The sequence below is a fragment of the Prunus mume genome, linkage group LG8, assembly GCF_029339155.1.
Source record: "Prunus mume cultivar Tortuosa linkage group LG8, ASM2933915v1, whole genome shotgun sequence".
Lineage (NCBI taxonomy): Eukaryota > Viridiplantae > Streptophyta > Magnoliopsida > Rosales > Rosaceae > Prunus > Prunus mume.
Window position 1 is genome coordinate 2284231 of NC_142705.1, and position 20797 is coordinate 2305027.

General features: G+C 37.5%; 1 protein-coding gene, 1 long non-coding RNA gene and 1 pseudogene across 4 annotated transcripts; 2 read left to right on the plus strand and 1 right to left on the minus strand.

Moving 5' to 3' along the window:
- The first annotated feature begins 937 nt into the window (after positions 1-937).
- LOC148914491 (uncharacterized) lies at positions 938-4309 on the plus strand. 2 transcript variants are annotated; one of them, XR_016122837.1, is made up of 2 exons: positions 938-1854; positions 1952-4309. It is a non-coding gene; the product is annotated as an uncharacterized LOC148914491 (long non-coding RNA). The 2 variants fall into 2 exon arrangements; XR_016122836.1 differs by having other exon boundaries at positions 1961-4309.
- A 9286-nt stretch (positions 4310-13595) lies between these two features.
- LOC103341114 (calmodulin-like protein 3 pseudogene) lies at positions 13596-14859 on the plus strand (annotated as a pseudogene). Its single transcript, XR_016122567.1, has one exon. The product of XR_016122567.1 is annotated as a calmodulin-like protein 3 pseudogene (transcript).
- A 599-nt stretch (positions 14860-15458) lies between these two features.
- On the minus strand, positions 15459-18682 carry LOC103341112 (uncharacterized). Its single transcript, XM_008244590.3, has 5 exons — positions 18129-18682; positions 17051-17186; positions 16524-16744; positions 16157-16330; positions 15459-15880 (listed from the first exon to the last, which is right to left on the minus strand). Exons 1-5 carry the CDS (start codon positions 18333-18335, stop codon positions 15794-15796), a joined length of 825 nt encoding a protein of 274 aa, XP_008242812.2. The 5' UTR covers positions 18336-18682; the 3' UTR covers positions 15459-15793.
- Positions 18683-20797: the final 2115 nt, after the last annotated feature.

Genomic DNA, 20797 nt, shown 5'->3' on the forward strand with positions numbered 1-20797 from the left:
GACAAAGCGACCTCCGTCCCGGGAAAAACGGGAGTGTACTACTGTCACATACCCTCTCACACCTTCCCACGGGTGGGGTCGCCCCCACATGCCGCCATGTGACTCCACTCCCAATTTTCATTTTACTCTTTTTATTTTATACTAGAAAATTGACTTGCAAGTAGGAAGCGCAATTTTTCGTTAAGGTATGAGTAGATGCTTTTAATCATTTCGTTGCGTCGTAATTTCATTTTTAGTTTCATTTTTGCCTCAGTTTAACTTCTGCTTTAATTGGATTCATTTATTTAATTTTGGTTCATTTTAGGAATTTCATTGGTTTCATATCCCACCTGCAACTTGCTAATGTATATGTGTTTTACGCGATGACTTAATTTGATTGAGACAAATTAAAATAACACCCCCTTAATTTTGAGTTAGTAAATTTAGTTACCTATGGAGAGAAGCAGTGCTATATTTTTTTTATCTCCAAAAAAAAAAAAAGGATAATGGTTGGACCACAGGCATATTGGAACAGTTGTGAGACTACTGTAGGTGTCAGCTTGTTTAAATATTAAATTAGAGCAACCTAATTTAAATCTAACCACTTAAAAAGGGAAGAATACAACGACAGAAAGCTCCCATCCCATGGAGCTCGCTGCTTGTGAGTTGTTTTGTCTTTGTTTTTCTTTTCCTTTTGGTTGCCTTTGGCAAGGAAGGAGTTGCAAATGCAGCCCACATGCCTTATAGCGCGTGGGACAGAACTTTTCGTTTTATAAAGAGACAGATCTGAAAAGGGTCCCAGTAGCGTGCCCCCACTACGGTAACCGCCACCGTCAGATCCGGCAAGTTGCATCCCAGCCGCACATATATTTATTGTGGAACGGTTTTCACATAAATGAGCTGTCATTAACACTAAATAATAAATAATTAAATTTTATTAGGGTCCTATAATGCGATCAAACGTAGTCAGCTTTTAATAAGGGTTGAATAAAGGGAATGGGAAAAAGGGAGGGGGGTGTTCTGTGACTGAAATCTCAGGCCCAATATTCTTCTTGGGATTGATGGTAAAAAGAAAAAAAAAGAAAGAAAAACCCTCGAGTTTTACTATAAATATCAACATCTCCCCTCTCCTAAACCTACACCTCTAACCTCCTCCTCTTCTGCCTAAACAGGGCTAGGAACCCTTCCTGCTTTCTTCTGCAACTCCCTTTTTGGGTTTTTTTTTTTGTTTTTGTTGTTATCTCTGCTTTTTGACAATTCTGCCTCATCTCAGATTAGAGCTCTGATTGGTTGAAGCTTCTAAGCATCTTATCTCTCTATGTGTGGCTTTGGTGGCTCTCTCTCTCTCCCTCTCTCCCTCTCTCTCCATTTCCTCCATAGACGATGATCCTCTTTGTATTCTTCCACAGCTTTCTTGAACTGCATCCATGAGATCGATCGATCTTTGCATGTGAGGCTGCAGTCACTCACTCCCTCTCTAACTGGCTTGCGGTTCAATAAAGCTGTGGGAAGATACAGATAGGCTCAATAAAAATTCACTATTCCGATCTTCAGCATCACACACACACACATATATATATATATTTATATCTTGGTATGAAGCCTAAACTTCTATATATATATATATATATATATACAATTTACAAAGACATTTTAAATCACTCAAATTTTTTCTCACTTTGCACAATTGTCACCTGATTTGTTTCTCAGTACCCATAAAAATTCAGTCTTTCATGATTTTGAAGTAGGTGGTGGATGATGGGTGTTTTTCTAAACCATGCCATAATGAAAAATTATCTCAACCCTAATACTTCATAAGGGGCTTTTAGAAGCTTTTCGTTTCGGATGACATGGATCTGATTTCTCTCCTGATCTGTATGTGATGATCCATATATAATAATACAATATTACAAATTAAATATTTTTATTAGTGAGATTATTGCAGCACTTGATGATATTTTTTTCCTGTGAGTTGTGTCAGCGGTGACAATGCATCCACATGCAGCTCCTCTGGGGAGAAATCTTCGCCCTCTTTCTGATCGATGCTTCAGAGAACATTCTGGATAAGTAGTTCTCTCTGATCCATTTGTACTTTAAGATTCATTCAACAGTATTTAACGTTTGACATTGTATATTAATTCCAGCAGAGATTAGATTCTTGTCTTTTCATTATTTTGTTTATAATGATAATGTTCTTCATTTAATTAGGCATTCTTTACAGTGTGCGCACATGAATGTTTATATTTTCTTAAATTTGCATCAAAACATAAGAGCTGATAGATATATATATATATATATATTTTTAACTCTTAAATTTGCATCAAAAAATATGACGCAATGTGCCTATCGATCTGTACATCTATACACTAGTCTCGGTCGATAACGTGACAGATCGTTCAGATAGTCGAGTCATTTTTATATAAATGAGATTTCTGAGATTCAATTAGGGTCAAACATGGTTTTATCATATCTGCCTCATTCGGAAGTGACTTTCACTAATTCATTGCAGCCTCATTACTTTGCATCCGTTTCTCATCTGCCATGCCGTCTCTTGCTACATACAATTATTTCAATTGTTGAGTGTAATAAGGTACGTTCAGTTGACATTGCTAGGCTTTCTCTTATTGGTTTTTCCTTTTACACAAGTAATGAGAGCTATGCATATGTAACCCAAAACACATGGTAAGGTAAGGTTTGTGCTGCATGGACCACAAGGTTTTGTGTTGTTTCCTTTCCTTTTCTCATATCGAGCTCTCAATCTTAAGAGCTAGCTTTGGAGCAATTATTTGAAATCTTAAGGGTTAGGTGAAGCTTTTATATATATGCATCAAACAAGGAACAAAATGCATAAAGCAAGATGATTTAACCAAGAGATGTCGTGTTGCTTTGCCTGAAGAAAATTAGGGTTATGGTTTCCCAAATATGGTAAGGATCATACCAAGTGTGAAAAAGGGCATCCACATTTTTCACTGGCAAGGTCCTAACTAAGAGCCAAAGCAAGAGTATTCATGCCTGTGTCATCTCCACACAAGAATTCGGATAGATTTGCAGATGCTGCTCTCACGGGGATTTGAATACATCCAATTAATAGGACCAACCCCTTTTGTCACCGTAAATTAATGAGCCATCTCCCACAGGTCATATGATCCAACATGTATACATGTCCTAATGTCGCCCACTAATCTAAAATGTATTATATATAGTTGCTCATCATCTTTCATTTGCTGTGACCCATATTCGTAATCTTATAGTGGGGAGGTGCTCTTTTTATTTTATTTTATAAATTTGGATTTTCTTTTCTTTGCGATTATGTGTTTGGTTGAATTATTATTACCTTTAACATAACTACTTTGAATGCCATGATTCACGGAAGTTTGGTGAAGTTAGAAATGAGATCATCATCATCATCATCATCATCGTCATGAGTTGGTACGTCTACCTTAAGTACGTATTACCTATAATGGATGAAAGGACAATCGTTTCAAGTTTATTTCATTTCATCACATTTCATATATAGTTATTGGTTGATTGGTTCATCAGAAGTTATCACATTGCAGTGACGTGAGTGCAACACATGGTGACAGAATTATTGCTTCTTCCATGCCATTTCTCTTTCATTTGGTCATGGTTTGGTTTCCAGACGTGTGTGTTTGTTTCTTCACACCCTTTTCTTTCACGTTGAGCTGCCAGAAGAGTCATAAGCACTTTTGCTTCCAAATGGTGGTGTTCTTTATTTCTTTTTATTTTGGTAGAGTATTCTTTGTTGTTCCCAATTTGTTTTCTTTTGAATTACACACATGATTCCTTGATCTTGTTGCAGGACCTTAGCAAATGAATCGAGTGGCCCACTTCACGTTTTTGCATTGTTTGTTAATGGGAATGGATCCATAAATTCCCAAAGTCCTTTCCTCGAAGAGGATCTTTGTTTATTGTTGACTCATCGATGGCTTGGCAGCATATAACCAAAAGATTTCCCGAATAATTCATTGAACCGATGGAGAAATTTACGAAGCAAGTGATTTTTGAGGATTTTACTTGTGGTTTTATGTTGGGGTCGTCGGAACTCAAATAATATGACTCTTCAGATGCTAAACATGGTCTTGTATCAGTACTACTTCTCTCACGGAGAGGAGGGTCATGACACATGCAGCTTTTAGCAAAGTCAATTCATCTTCTTTTTCTAATATTTTGGCATGTGTTTTCTTTGGCTGATGCCTTATGAGTGCTGGAATTTGGATCATTGTACAAATTCTTGACCCTTTTATACCGGATTAACTTGCTAATTGCGATGACTCCCAAATATTAATTTAATTACTTTGAGTTTATATAAGTTGTATTTATAGCAGCTTGTTAATTTCCATGAGATAGCTTTGCCGCCTCTCGCGATGATCATTACGGTTTCATGAACTCTACCTGTTTGTCTCTCTTTCATCATGTGTCTTAAATAATAGCACCATTTAAAAGTTAGGAGTCTACAATTCCTGTAACTAGATAAAGAAATTAATGAGGCCTAGCTAGTAAATTTAAATACACTGACTGCAACCATGCATGCCATTGCCTCCTTAATTTGTCTGGCCTGACCTATTCTGAACTGATTATCGTGGACCTGCCCCTAGCTAGCAAGAGGTTGTTAAAAACCTTTATATATCAGAAAGATTCGTTTTACTTGTATAGCGTCGCTTGCTAATTCCGCTAAACTACATGTTATACATTGATTACACTTCCATTTCACTCTGCAGTGCAGGTTAATAATGGTCAAATTCTGTGCCTAAACGAAACGAAGAGGAGGGAGAGAGAGAGAGAGATTCACATGTGAAGTTGTAAGTAATGCAGTAGTTGAAGCATGGAGCTTGTGAGCACTGCGCAGACAGATAACTTTAATGCTATTAATTTGGCTGTTACAAAATTGGCCAATATGCTGTTAATGTTGCATCCATCTGACCAGTGATTGCAATTTTCCAAATATCATATAGTTGCCGAATTGTCCGTATTCAACTTACAATTCAAATATATATGGAATGTGTTGAGGACAAAAGCTAAAGCTATAGCTAGCTCTGGCTGATGAACTTACTGGAGAGAGGGTACGTATAGGCTGTTCTAAGCAAACAACTCACATGTTGCTCAGTCTGATCTCAACTATTCAGATATAAGTTAAATATATTTATATATTATTCAATTAATTGAAAAAAATAATATGTATAGTACAGAATTCGATTTCACATTTCATAATTGATATGCAGAAGTAGTCCATTCTAACTACTTCGTTACAGAAAGAGCTATAATTGGAGCTAGCTAGCTAGGGCCAAATTTGAGATCTGTTTCTTCTAGCTAGCATGGAATCACTGAAAAGGTAAACTTTTGGATGTTTCATGCAATGCATCTAGTTGCAAATGAACCAGAAAAAGTTAATTTATTTTCAAGATCTGTTACTTTAAATTTGAGTCTTGGATCAAGGGAAGCATAATTGTGTGTGGGTGAATTGCCATTGACAACCCTAGCCTAGAGGGAATTCATACAAGTGAGTGTGAGAAAGAGACAGAGATCAGAGAGACAGAGAGACAGAGAGACAGAGAGAGAAGAAAATAAAACTGATTACTGATGTAAGAATGAGAGGATGTGGTTAAAAAACCTATGTCAGATAGGGACAAAGTTTAACCTTTTTCACAGAAATGTAGGAGAAGATGTGGAAGCAAAATCAAAAGGCTAACAGGAACAAGTGTCATCATTTATGATAAAAAGGAAAGGGAAAGATAGGGAATCTTCTCTGAAGATCAAACTCAAATTTTCGCCATATTGATTGAATGGATCAGGCGTATTATTTTAAGTTAAATGGAAATTTCATCAAAATGTACCAGACAAGAAGAAAAATGTATTTTAAAATTACCTTTCTGCAGCCCCTTCCCATTCCCATGCATGGCTCAAACGTGTGCCAGTAGATATAACAAAGTTTTAGGTAAAAAAAAGAGGAAAGAAACTGGCACAAAAGTTCACTGAATTTCATCTTGATGGGTTTGTCTTGAGGGAAATTCAAAGAATTCTGTCAAAACTTATGGAGAAGGGAAATTAATTAACCTACATTGTATTGTATTGTAACTCAGCAGTATCAGAACCTATTATTATATATACTTTTTAAATAAAATTCAGAGACAGTTTTATGGGAGGGGGCCCATCTGTCTAATAATAATAAAAACATTTTGATGCAAACAACACTGATAACATCCCGCAGGGTCACAAAACGAAAGAAAAGATTTTGAAGAATTGGGTGTGAATTATGTAAGAGAAGTGAGAGAATTACCAGAAAATATACATGATGAAGACGATGACCTTATAATTCTTCGGCTAAAAACAAGAATTGGTCGGTACATGTGTTGTCTGCTGCACTGCACTTACATTGTAAGCAGCAATTCATCAGAGTCCGGAATTGCCATGTTCTCCCACAGCTTTCTTGAGCTTCGATGGCGCTAGCTAATCTTGAAAGCGATAAGCTTAGACAGCAGAGAATTGAAGTTCAAGAAAGCTGTGGAAAAGCATGACCAGGACTTGTTTATAAATTCACTTCAGATCTCACATATCCTGTATAGTTAGATATATACTAATGAGAGAGAGAGAGAGAGAGAGAGAGAGAGTTGAGCTGGGAAAAAAGGTCATCCCCTTACATACAAAGTCTCTCAAGGACCACTCTACAACATATAATCTGTCTACCAGCTTTATAGAGAGGGAGGGTGGAAAAGGGTGGGGTGAGTAGGGTTCACTCATAAGGGCATTTTACCCACAAAATGCCTTACTTTCCTACTCAGTGCGCTGTGGGGTATATATACACACACACACACATATATATAATACGTCAGAAGGGCAAACAAAATAAAATAAAATAACCATATACATATAAATAAATAAAATAAGGAAAATTTAACTGCAAAATTAAAACTATATATATAAATATATAGTTAGGCAAAAACAAAAGAGAAAATGAATATTTGAAAAAACCATCCCCATCCTCATCATCACATGCCTCCATGTGATCAAGATCTCCTTTTATTTTATTGGGATTTAAAGGTATGGGTTGTTTATGGTCCCCCAATCCTTATGGTTTCTTTTCTATATTAATTATTAAAGGTAAAAAATAGATCTTATCGTCACTCATGATAATGTAATTTTCCATATTTTAGATCATACTCTATATGCACTTCAGCTGTTTATTTTATGTAACAATATATATATATATATATATATATATGCTTCTCGACCTCTAGTGTCCCCATTTTAAACACCTAAAATCTCTACTTTCATAACTTTTTTTTAACCCTTTTGCAGTAACTTCTAGTTCGAATTACACCACAGACATTATTTCAATAATTTGTTGCTCTATTTATTTTTTTTTAGGATTTTTCTTGTTCTTATTGAGAAGGACGATAATATACTAAATTTACAGATTATATTTTATATACATAAAAAAGAAAGAAAATTGTATGTTTGCAATTACCACTAAATATGTTGTCTGAGAGAGAGATATATATATATATATATATAAGACAAATATACGCTAAATTTTAAAAGGAGTTTATGAAATTAATATGAATGATGATTATGGTAAGATACATCAAAATTAATTCTCCGTTTCACGGCAGCTTCTTCAGCACAATAATTAGTTAATCATGTCTGTAGTTCAACAGCAACTAACCTAATCCACAATTTTATACTACAAATGTATCTCATGTGTGCGTGCTTCGCTAATACTAGTATCAAAACAATGTGGACAGTTTTTTTTTTTCTTTCTAGAAATATCATAAAGCCAGTCAGTCAGTCAGGCCCCCCTTCAAACGTTCATTTTTCTGAATGATGTTTGTGGGGCATCATGTTTAAAACTCATTGGCGTTGCTGATGTGATAAGGTGCATATATATATATATATATATATATATAGAGAGAGAGAGAGAGAGAGAGAGAGAGAGACGTAGGATAAAATAAAGCTGTGCCTGTGATATAATCACATGCTCTGCCCTCAGCGACTCAGCAGTGATGTTAAAACGGTTAAAGCGCTGGTGCGAGATGTTGTGTTGGTACCAGCCATATGTATGTTAACGTCAGTCGCTTATGCGTTTGAATTTTTTTTCTAATAATTGATATTTGTAAGCTCGACATTATAATTAACGATTAGAAATAATTCTAATGTGCATACGTGACTGATCTTATCAAAATTTCGTATTGGGGCGAGCTGTGGGCCCATCCTTTTATCAACCCTAATTATTATTATTATTAATTTCCAAAAAAAATTCAGACGCCCAACTCCTCCGGTGTCTCACCCACCGTTACATCAGTTTGATACTCAGTTTGTTTTCTTTTGTTGTGTACGGCGCAAGTGGGGGGTGGGTGGTCGTGTGGGATTCGTGGTTTTCACTGTGTGTTCACCTCTCCACCCAATCCACCCTGTGCTTGTTTATCTGCTTCAATATCTACCTTTAGATTGTAGGCTTCAACTTTATACGTGTATGTGGGCCTGTTATCTAACAATATCATATGGGATTATATTTTTCCCAATAATGCAGTTAATTTAATAGCAATGTAAACCTAGACAGATGGCTTGCATGTCAAGCTTTAGATTTATATATGGATGGCTAAGATATGCACATCTCCCATTCCTCTTCTTGCACATGCATGTCTTCGGGTGGTGCTACAACAGTACAACATGAGGCCATCAATGACTGAGATATTTTTTCTTTTGTTTTTGAAGGATCTTTCTTATTGAAATGGACGATAATATGTTGAACTCACACACAATATACAAATGCTAAAACTCGAAACTCAGGGCCTTTTATGAGAGAGCGATTGCTCCAAACCAATACATTAATGGGTCATTTGGCATGATTTTCTCTTTTGAAAGGATCCGGAAATGAAAAAAAATAGAATAAAAAAGAAATTGTAATAATTTCATTGACAAAGGAAATGAGTCAAATAGCTAGCTAAGTATCTTTTTTGAATTCAAATAGCAATAACATCTATGTATATGAGTACACTGACTGTACACGAAACTAATAGAGTTTTGGACGCAAGCTTAGTTACTTATTTACCCAAAAGGAAAAGAAAAATAATGGAGACGGATATTAATTTAGTAGAAAGAAGCCAAAATACTTGTTGACAATTTCTCAAAGTCACGTCTCTCACATCATAGATTCATAATGTCTGCAATGCATCTTTTTATCTTTGGCTAGAAATAAAGTCCTTAGCTATCAAAGAAAAGTCTTTGATACCTTTTGTGTTAGAAGACTTGTAAGCCCATGGGCTATCAACCTAAACGGCGCCGTGGCAGGAATGAATGACCCCACACGACCCTTTGGCCTATATTTTCAAAAACCTGTTTTTTTTACCATGCAGATCAATGTAAAATGTATGATTTGCATTTGCGCCTGCCCTGGAAGGCGGATTAGCTGAACCAGTTGATATGTTGGAATTCTGAGATTTTGCAGATAAACAGTACACTGTACATGGTGGAGCTAGCTAGGCTGGTCTCTTTTCTACACTATTCACTACTGCCATTTGGTCATTGAGTTGTGCCATTCATCTATCTGTTCTGTGGTACACAATGGGGCCAAACAAAACATAAATAAAGCTGAATTCTGCGCCACTACTTAGAGTTTTTTTAGTGTGAGAATTTCTATAATCTACTTCATCATTCTATGCATCAAACGTAATATTCTAAGTACTTTTTGTGTGAGAATTTCTACAATCTACTTCATCATTCCACGCATCAAACGTAATATTTCAACAAATAAATATGATTCATTCACAAACCAAACCGCTGTTATAAAGTAAAGTCCACTTATATAGATATTCGAACTCGTAACTTCTCCTTTTGATTGAATCACATTGAATTCATATAATAACATATATTCATAAACAAATGAAGATGTGAAATTGCTGGGCATGTCCTTTGTAGTTTGGCAATCAACAAGGGGCTGAGTGAGTGGATCCATCCAGGCAAGCGTGTGTGCAGCAGAGAGAGAGAGAGAGAGGGGTGAGAGGACAAGGAGGGCAGAGGGAATGATAAGATGGTTCTGTTATCATTGTAAGATTGTGATAATTCAAAGGACCCACAATTAGCTACGCTCCAAATCATCTATGAATTTTAATCTTGTGCACGAGACGAGAGCTTCCTCACTCACCGCCTGATTCATTTTCATTACATGCAGTGCAGCGGTGCAGCAGTGGGTACTGCTACTGGTACGGATCAATAGTATCATTCTGTTAGTACTCTTTTCCCTTTAATTGGTTTACCTTTTCACTTCTCTCGCACTTTTAACCAAACACAACCACCCCCCCCCCCACAAAAATATATATATATATATTTGTTTCAATAAAATTACCTCACTTGAAATGGGAATATCATCTCCATGCTTCAAAGTTTGAGTTTTTATATATATAAAAATTCAAAAATTACTCCTGATTTTCATAATTAATTTTGATAAAATATTTCAAAAATAGCCAAAAACTTACGTAAATAGACTCAAAACCTAAACTCACATAAACCTAACAAGCAAAAGAAGTGTCCAGGTAAATGAACTCAAAATCTGAAGAGGATATTCCTTCTTTTTTTGGGTGAAATGAAATCATTTAAGAAAATCAAAGCTACATGGACCAAAACCAACGCCTCAAGGAGGGACCCCCCAAACAAACGCAAACAAAGAAAGCCATGCAATAACACAAGGCCACCCAGAGTACAACAAACCAAAGGGCCTATCGAAGAAAGTATAGGTACAATACAAAGTGAAGAACTTTGCAACTACCAAAAAAATAATTAAATAATTAAATTTTCAGCTTGTTGAAATTTTTTTTTTCTCCCTAGTAAAATTTAATTCCCTTTACTTGAATGCTTGTTTACGGAATCTATAGATAAAATCAACAACTATAAATTTAATTATTGTTTGGCAGCTAAGAGTCGCAACAGTAATGCAAAGTCGCTAAAAGAATTCACATATTGGAAGTTTTAAAATGAGGAGTCATGCCGCAAGTAACTTGGTGTGCTTTTTAGGTTTATGTGTGTTTGAGTTTCGATGGCAATTGGATTTGTGAGTTATTGACTATTTTTGAAAGTTTGTATCGAAATTGAAATTTATACGAGTATAAGGTAAGTTTTGAATATTTTTAATAAAAACTAGAAATTAGAATTGAGCTTTTACGACTACCATAACTCATTACAAGATTAGTATTTGATTAATGATAAGAAAATGTTTACTTTAGAATTAACAGGGTTGGGGTTATAAAAAAACAAGGATCACATGGTATACCCTATATGGATGAGGGATAAGGTAGGTGTGTAGATGGGCCCCGGCCCGGGCCGGGCTGGCAGTGGGCATCTCCTAATTGCAGTGTAAGCCAGGCGCATGTGATTATTATCCCATTGGAAGGAATAAGTGTACGTAAAACGGGACGGGATTGAAGCAGGCCGGGGTATGCATAGTCATTTGTCCGTATGCTTGGGATAGTCTGTCTGTTGTCACTATCATCCTGGGTCAGTGAACAGCCTGTTTAAAATTTACAATTTGTAATTTACATTACAGGCTCACCATTTGGCAACTGGGGGCATTAGTTGGCCGTTGGACATTTGATTCTCTGTGTCGCGGGAGCCTGGAGGCAAAAATTGAACAGCACACTTGGGCCCACCACACAGCCAACAGTTTTATATGCAACTGGGCCCAAACCTCAATAATGATCCATCACATGCATGCATGATGCATGCCGTTTTTTCTTTTTCTTTTATATCATTTATTAAACAACAAATTCGAAACATAGGATACTATAATTAGTTTTTTCTTTTTGGGTTGGGTAAAAGCACATCAGTGAAACCCAATTGAAGGGCCATGCTTGTAATTCAAGAAATCTTTTTTATTTTTTTATTTTTATGCAAGCGATATTAATAAAGGAGGAATTCCGCTCGATGCATGAGCTAATGTAAAAATGTGTTCTTCATTTGTAGGTAATTAAGTAGACAAATCACAAATTAGTGGTTGTCAGAGATGAGATGTATCATGTACATGTACATGTTATACATACAATAAATCCCGAGAGATGCGTGACAAAGGCTTAAAAAGAATTTTGCAGAGATGGGGGTCTCATATGATAAAAATCCTTATCTGCAGGCCCATCTGTAGCCCTGCTAGTTGTTGGACTTGTCTAGTCTTCTTTCTTGGAGCCTTATGTATGCAGGCTTTGATTGGCTAACTGCATTTGGGAATGGGATCGATCGATCAGCTGACACGAGCTAGCTACCTAGCTGGGACCTTAGACAATTCAATTCAATGTACGTATATTATAGGTAAAACCAAGCAACTATTTGTCCTTTAACTTGCTGCTTTAATTATTTTTTTTTGGAGACTTTTCTTATTAAGAGGGGCGCCACACGGATGTTAGGACTCAAACCCACGACTCCATGACCTTTTTTACAGGAGCAATTACTCCAAATTACTACACTAGTAGGTCATTTAACTTGCTTTTAAATACTTCAAACTATTTCAGCATTTCCAAAGGAAATTAATGACCTCAAAATTTGGCCACATATGTACATAATAGTTGGGCCTCTATCTATGGAGGTGTTGTGCTGATGGGTTTAGTCCAACTTGACCCCCTAAGATTGTGCAGAGCCGAAGCGAGCCTGTTTTAAGCCTTGTATTCATTCAAGAAGTTGCCTTAAGGCCCAAAGCTTAAAAAAACAGTTTCAAGGCTCATCATCATGAGTTGTTTCTGAATAAAGTTTCCATAAAAACTTAGGCCGAAGTCATCTTGATAAAGTGAGAATCAGATGCTTGAGGATGGTTTTGGTACAAGTCAAGTCGTGTTAAACAAAAGCAAGGTATATGCTGCTATAGTAAACAAAAGCAGCATCCAAAGGAGTAAAGTAAAGGGGAGAGCATTGCAAATTTCGCGGTGGCTTGCAATGTCTATTTGGGGGAAAAGGCATAAAAAGTTGTCACTTCCAAAGCAATATATGATATGATAGGTTCTTTACTGAATTGGTTCAATCCTTTTCACCTGCAATGCAAGTTGAAACACACGACACCGCACCCAAAGCAGGTGCAACACAGACATCATTTTGCTTCTTCCACAAGAACACAATTGAAGTACGAACCGGCTAGTGTCATGTATCTAATCATTCCTGCGATTAAAGTGCTTGTGATTTAAGCAAACAACTTGATTCAGAGGTTTCCACAGAAAAGGTAATTTTCTTTGCAAGAGACAGAGACAGAGACCAAGACCAAAAACCCGAACGGCAGGGGCAGGGAGGGTACCAATCAATATTCAACCATCTGAAAAGCCATTACCGCCTATTTGCTGATTTTTAGTGGCTGCAACAGAACACATGGATCTCAGAAAAAAAACATTAAGACTCGTTCAACAAATACTAATTAGAGTCCTGTGTCTTTGTGTGGGTATGTGTGCTAGTCAACTTAACAAATAAATATTCATAAGACAAATAAACTATGTGATGTGAGTGAAGCGTTTGAGGTGTCACATGATAAATCATATATAGTAAGCAACAAATAATATTTTTCTGCGTCACTGTGTGTGATATTAGTTTATTTTGGAGTTTACGCGGTTTGTGGGACCGTAGGGGATCAAAGGCACACCAAAAACCGCGTACCCCAGTGTAGTGCCCGATGCTTTTGGAAGGAAGGAACTCACCACCAGAGACTTTTGATAACAAGACAAACTAAGTTTTCTTCTTTGCCCTTTGTTCCTTCCGCCTCTTCTTCTTCTCTCCTTCCTTATCTTTTTTCTTCTTCAGACTAAGTTGGTTGAACTTGAAGACAAACAAAATGGTGTTAACCACCATACTGTTGTTAGCAGTTCTATTCATTGCTGGCCTCATTAACATAGTCTTTTATTTGCCCACCAACAAGTTCCTTGCATGGTTTCAATCTCTGTTCCAAGCCAACTCATCCACTGCTGCAACTCCGGTGGCTCCACCTACCAAAAGCAAAGATAATATTAGCAGCAACAGAGCGGAGGATGCAGAGCTCAAGCAAGTATTTGCCACCTTCGACAAGAACAGTGATGGCTTTATCACAAAGCAAGAGCTCAAGGAGTCGTTGAAGAACATCAGAATCTTCATGAGCGATGCAGAGGTGGAAGAAATGGTGAAGAAAGTGGATGCTAATGGAGATGGGTTGATTGAATTTGATGAGTTCTGCATGCTGTGCGAGTCAATGCACCGGCGAGATCAGGGAGTGGGCGGTGAAGATGGGAACGGGTTAAGCAGAGAGGAGGCGGCAGAGGAAGAACTGAAGGAGGCCTTTGATGTGTTTGATAAGGATAAAGATGGGCTGATTTCAGTTGAGGAGTTGGGGGTGGTGTTGTGTTCTTTGGGTTTGAGAGAGGGAACTAAGGTGGAGGATTGCAAGGAGATGGTTAAGAAGGTTGACAGGGATGGGGATGGTATGGTTAATTTTGATGAGTTCAAGAGGATGATGAAAGGTGGAGCTGGAGGAAGACTTGTACTAGCCCATTAATCAAGTCCAGCTTATCCAGCAGTAAGTTTGAAGGACCTACATCAACACATACACCAAGATGTATAGGAAATACAAAGAGCTCTTCTTCTGCAGTCACCATACTTGACTCATTTCCACCCTGCAAAAATTAGCTGTGCAACGGCATAGGATGCCCTTCCTCTCTAAGTCTAACCAACCTCTCTCTTGCTCTCTCTCTCTCTCTCTCTCTAAAGCATTTTATTTTTAACTATTCATGGCAGACAAACTATCATGGTTTTTAATTAGAAATGTAGCTTTAGTTTTTGCCCTCTTGCTATGTCTATAATCTTTGCCAATCTTGATCAAGTGAACTTTGTTTCATTGTTATTGCAATATGAATATGGATTGTGTGTTTACCTTAATATCGTTTAGTTTCACTGTTAATTTGAGTTTTGCAACATACATACATGCATAGACTACTAGGTATTTGCACTTTTCTTCCATGTACTCAATTGCAAATTTCATGGCCTGCTGGAAACAAAAGCATATGTAAATAAATATAAACTCAGCATCTTTCGTCTTTCATCTTAGTTAGTTGGCAGCTGCATTAAAGAAAAGAAGCGAAAAAAGTAAAAGCTAGGATCACTACATGTATTTGGGTCCCTACACCAAATTTTTAAATTGTCATAACAAGTTTACCCTATCCCATCCCTATGTGCAATACAGAAAGTGCCGTCGTCCTGAAGCAAACCCCTTTCTATTGATTAATGTTAATGAAAGCAATTCAGAGAGAGAGACATAGAGAGTCAGTCAAGGTTCTGGTGCTAAAGAGAACCTCGCATGCGCTGAACGGAAATTCTTGTTCCCACTTGTCCATAACAGGTTTTGCAAAACATAAACATTAGTTAACTTGAGCTTGAGATACCATTTAAAATAGATAACTAATAATAAGGTCAATTTTTTGGCTCAGTTTGGGAGATTGATGAAAACGCATTCAAGATCAAGAGGATGCAATGGAGTGTACAAGAATTCAAGCATCCATTCTCTTTATTGGAGTATAAAGATACAATGAAATTACTAAAATGTGACTTTTCTATAAAACCTAAAAAACATCATTGAGTATCAAAGTAACAACAAATTAAGAGAGCGACGGGCCAAATGGCAACCATAACAAATCCTCGACGCTGTGTTTGAATGAAACTATCTGTGTCTTCATTATAACAGAGGAAAAGCTGCTGCACAGCCATTTCCCAAACAAGACAGCATAATGCAGCTTCAAGTGCCTTCATGTCATTAGAACTACCATACAAAGCACTTTATCCATCCACAATGCAAATTCATCGTATTTTTTTAATCTTAGAAAACATCCGGATGAAAACGCCCTGGGATGGAGCTGCTTTGCTGAGCCTGCTTCAGGTGCATTGTTAGTGCATAGTTGTTCACCTGATAAGGTATCAAAAAAATCAAACAGTCATCATCAGAATGCAGGGAACTTAGAAACCAGCATCAAAGTTTAAGGAAGCAATGACCATGAAGGATAAAGAATCAAACAAAAAATGAACGGATAGCAAGGGAATGATGTAGATGAACAGAAAGCAGTCAAGAACATGTTGTCTTCCCCTTTGGGGAGAAAAAAGAGAAATATAATGTTGAATAAACTTTCATCCAAACATAAGGTTGTACAAACTGTTCCAAAGTTATTAGGTTACTGCGCTCAACCTCGAGGGTTCTCAACTGTTCCTGGTATTGGGCCACCAGTTGCTTCAGATGCTGCAATTCCTGGCCTCTATCTTCGTACTCTTTCTGGCGTTCATGCTGAGTGGATACAGCTCGCTTTAAAATTGAGTTTTCCTGAATTAGGACTTCCAATTGTTCCTTCAGCATCATATTTTCCTACATCAAGGCAAATCATAAGTACAGCTAAGCCATTAGAAAGAAACAAGCCATTATCATATGTTCCATCCTCAAACATCCACCGTTTTTCTAAAACTAATGGAAAGGAAAAAGTGGTGGAAAAAACGAAGTTTTTAGACAAAATAAAATTACATTGGACATGCAAAATAAGTAATTAAAGATATCATCAGACCTGGTGAAAGCTTTGGGCTGCCTCTGCTGTTGCACGTCCACTGATGGATTTCTCCAGGGCCTCAAGCACTCTTGAAGCACGAGCTTTAGCATCATCCATGTTGGAGGCACTCATCATCTCTCTAACAACGAGCTCCACCCAGTCCGCTCCATCCTTGGGAAGGTTATTTAGCCCTGATGGATCATCAGTAACTGCATCCTCTCCATTTGTTGCAGCTGAACCTGATTCAAAATATTGATCCACACCCTTCAATGTCAAAACTTGTATCAAGAGGACAAATACTTATAGATTCCCTACTTGAAAGCAAATCACAGTGGAATGAAACAAATGCTTCATAACAGAGACAAAACTTTCTAGGACAAGCAAGTAGAAAGTCCACAGAATACTCTGCTACAATCCTTAAAACAAAAAGTGGTTGAAGATAACCTTGTCAAGAGAACACAAGAGTGTGTTAAAACCAAACTGGATACACCCATCAGCGTAAGTCCAAGTTCAAGTGGTCAATTCAAGAAAATATCTACTCATACCTTGTGACTGGAGTTGCACATTTGCTTCTGAAGCTACATTAGATTTGCCTGCAGCAGAACTTAAACGTAGCTCATTCAAACTTCTGATAGCTGAATCCAAATCATCACCGCATTCTTCAAGTGCTCTCTCCAGAAGCTAGGATAATAATTCAGATATGCTTAGCAATTTGTCATCTTAATTGAGCAGACATGAGACACATCCTCCAAAATTGAAGGATATTAAGATCCCTTGCCAAGAAAAGGAAAATAAAACAGATATACACGCGGATTTTCAACTACCTACGGGACATCACCAATCACATTGGGCTGTAATTGCATTACACAATGAAGTCAATGCGATCAACTACATTGAGGGGCATTATGCATCCGTGTCATGCATGTTAAACGCCCTGTATACATATACACAAGCACACATATGTATACATACACAAATATATGCTTAACGGTTACTGGCAGTCAGAAAATTAGGAATGCAACAGAGCTAATATGGCAAAAGAAATTCAAAACAAATGATAGAGAAACATGTCATTAGACACTAACTCAACGGTGAGATATGCCACGAAATGATCATCAAGTTTTGAACCAATTATCACAAAAAATACCCCGAACACACAAACATGCAAGAGGGATTCCATTTGTAGTTTGACAATTGTGCTAAACTGATTGTAACATCAGCTGCAACTCCAATACTAGAATACCAATATTGGAGATAAACAAGGCAGAGTATGGAGAAAAGGCAATCCCTTTATTGATGGGCATCTAACTAATTGTAACATCAGCTGCAACTCCAATACTAGTATACCAATATTGGAGAAAAACAAGGCAGAGTATGGGGAAAAGACAATCCCTTTATTGATGGGCATCTAAATTAAGATTCGCTAATCCCTTTATTGTTAGGGTCGCATTCAAATTGGACAGTGCAGCAGCTATGTGTGATAATCCAAACACAAGACATCAACTTTATGGCTTCAAATGATGCATATTATAATAAAAACTGAATATTTAAACGTAATAAGAGAGAACTATTCAGCACAAAAATATACAAATAAAAAAGAGAAAAGATGAATGAATTGTGAACCTGGTTGTCCATGTCCGGGAAAATGGCCCTGAGATGGTCGATCAAATGCGAAGCAAACGACGTCGGAGCAGGAGTCGGAGGAGAGAAACGTACAGGTGAAGAAGAAAAGCGGATTCTCTTGGATGAGGAGGAGACAGGAGGGGACGTTGAGGACAGCGAGTTCTCTTCGAATATCGATGATCTCTTCCCGCACACTATGGCAGACATGTTTTGCCTTTCACTCTCTCTCTTCGGCCTCCTCTTCCTCCACCCTCTGCCCCACCTTCTCCCTTCTCATGCAGCGCACCGTTTCGATCGTATTTCTCCCAATTTCCACCCTAATTTCCGATCTAGATCGGAACCTCCTTTCTCTTCAACCCCTATTCTTCAGTTATTATCTTCTTGTTTTTCTTCAATTTTGTTTAAATTAATTGGTTTTCTTCAACAAGAGAGGAATTTTGTGTGTGGTTTTAATCGGTTGTGTTGTGTGTCTGATGAGCAAGCAGCCTGGCGGGTGCTTTGCTTTCTCCCATGGCTTTTTTGGCCTTTTGGGTTTCCCTCGAGACGAGCCACCGGTCATGAACTGATGATCGAGTAACGCCTGGGTCCGAGGAAGGGCGAATCAGATCAAGCCACGTCATAGAAGGAAATGGAAATTTATTTGGTTAGTGGTGTACGTGGTTGGATGCTATTGGGCTTTGCTTGAGAGTGAATGGAAGGTCAAAGGTGGGATGTGTGTTGTTGTCATGTTCAAGTAACTGGTGCCGCCCTGGATTGCAAGTCAATAAGTTGGAATTCTATCTCTCTTTCTGTTTCTTCTTTTTTTATTATAAAAATAATAATGATTTTAGAGTGGGCTAGGATAGTGGGGGCAATAGATGGAGACTGAGATTGGATCCATTAAGGCCCAACTCAAACTCCATACATGATAGTAGTGGCAGAGGGCAAGCCCATGTTTACTTGCTCCCAACCCAACTTCTGTTTGCATGGACTCTCTCAACAAGGAAAACGTCTCCAATACCCAACCAAATTATTTCATACCCAATTAATTTGGTTTGCAAGACTCATGTAAGGTAACACACAATTACGCATTATTTTATTAATCGTGTCTATTATGTTATGTTATCAGATTGCCAATACAAATTGTATGATAATAGCACATTATAAAGAAATTGAATATGAATTTGGTGCACCGATCGATTTTCTTACCAAGGTTGATATTCCATTATTCTCTTTGGAAAACTTCTCAAGACGCTTCATTCTATGGTTTTTTATTCATATCATGTTTAGTGTTTATGATTAGATTGGATATATAAACTCACTAGATTCAAGGTATTTTAAAGCACAAGATGAAAAGCAACCTTTCAATTTTTATTTTTTTTTTCCAAATTCAACGTGTTGATATCCTATTATTTTACTTTCAACTTAGACAATTTTTAAAAATTAACTTACATTTCTTTCTCCAACATACATTGAATTAAGTGAATTCAATTCAATTTTAAGCATGATATGTAACCTAAGGGCCGGAAAGGCAAGGTAGCATCATTGGAACCACAAAAGTGCTCGAGTAATAAAATTGGGTCTAAATTAATAGACTGACCCAAAAGATGCTACCAACCTCCACTTAGTTCAAGTGATGATGGATGGAGCTTGTACTGCAATCACCCAAGTTGGTTTTTGGCTTTTGAAACTCATGTTGGTGGAAACTAGTAAAGATGCAGCTCCTCATCGATCACATATTCTTGGGATTAATTCTATCTCTGAACCTATCCAGCAAGGGCACCTCGTCAGTTGATGCATGGTTCTCTCTGTCTCTGTGGGGTGCTGTTTATCAACAGGAAGGATTTCATGTTATTATGCCCAAGAAAATTTCATCAGATTATAACCTATAGTTTCCATTAGGTAGGTAACTAGGTTATAAGACTTTTACCCATATCAGATCAGATCAGATTAGATCTGATGTAGCTTGATCATATATGCAAAATGCATGACCTGATTTCAGGTCCTACATGTTGCCCAACAGGTACCCAGTTACCAAGTAATTAGTCCAATTTGGAAAGGGTTTGGTATACTGGCAATGCAGTGCACATATGTGCATTAGCATTACTATGAATGTGAAAGCATCTCATCAGTACATCTTCATCTTTCTCCTACATCAATTATATAGCCTGGTAACTTTATACCTCTGAAATAGGATATCTTGTTTGCCCATATGATGATGACCTTGAGTGGGCTTACACCAGTCAGCAGTACAGTCAGGTGCTCTCTCTCTCTCTCTCTGTGGTGGGGCCTACACTGAGACCCACACACTTAGTGGGGGCGATGGGCATAAACTCCTTTCCAACAAGGCATTTGTCAAGTTGCAAAGCACAGTGTAGAAGAAAAAAGAATATGATCTCATATTGCTTTTCTTCACCCAAAGCATCATAGATGGAATACAATTTTGTTTTATGGTTGGTTGATGAAATGACCTCTCACCAAGCAACCCCCCTCCCCCTCTCTCCCCCACTCACTCTTTCTTTCTTCCTTTTGAAAAGGCCCCTCAAGGAGAAAAAAAGAAAAGAAAAACCCCACCTATGATAAGCCTCCTAATTCCCACCCAAAACCATATAGGAATATATATCTACACTGCCATTTGAGAGAGAGAGAGAGAGAGAGAGAGAGAGAGAGAGTGAATGATGGGATTGCAC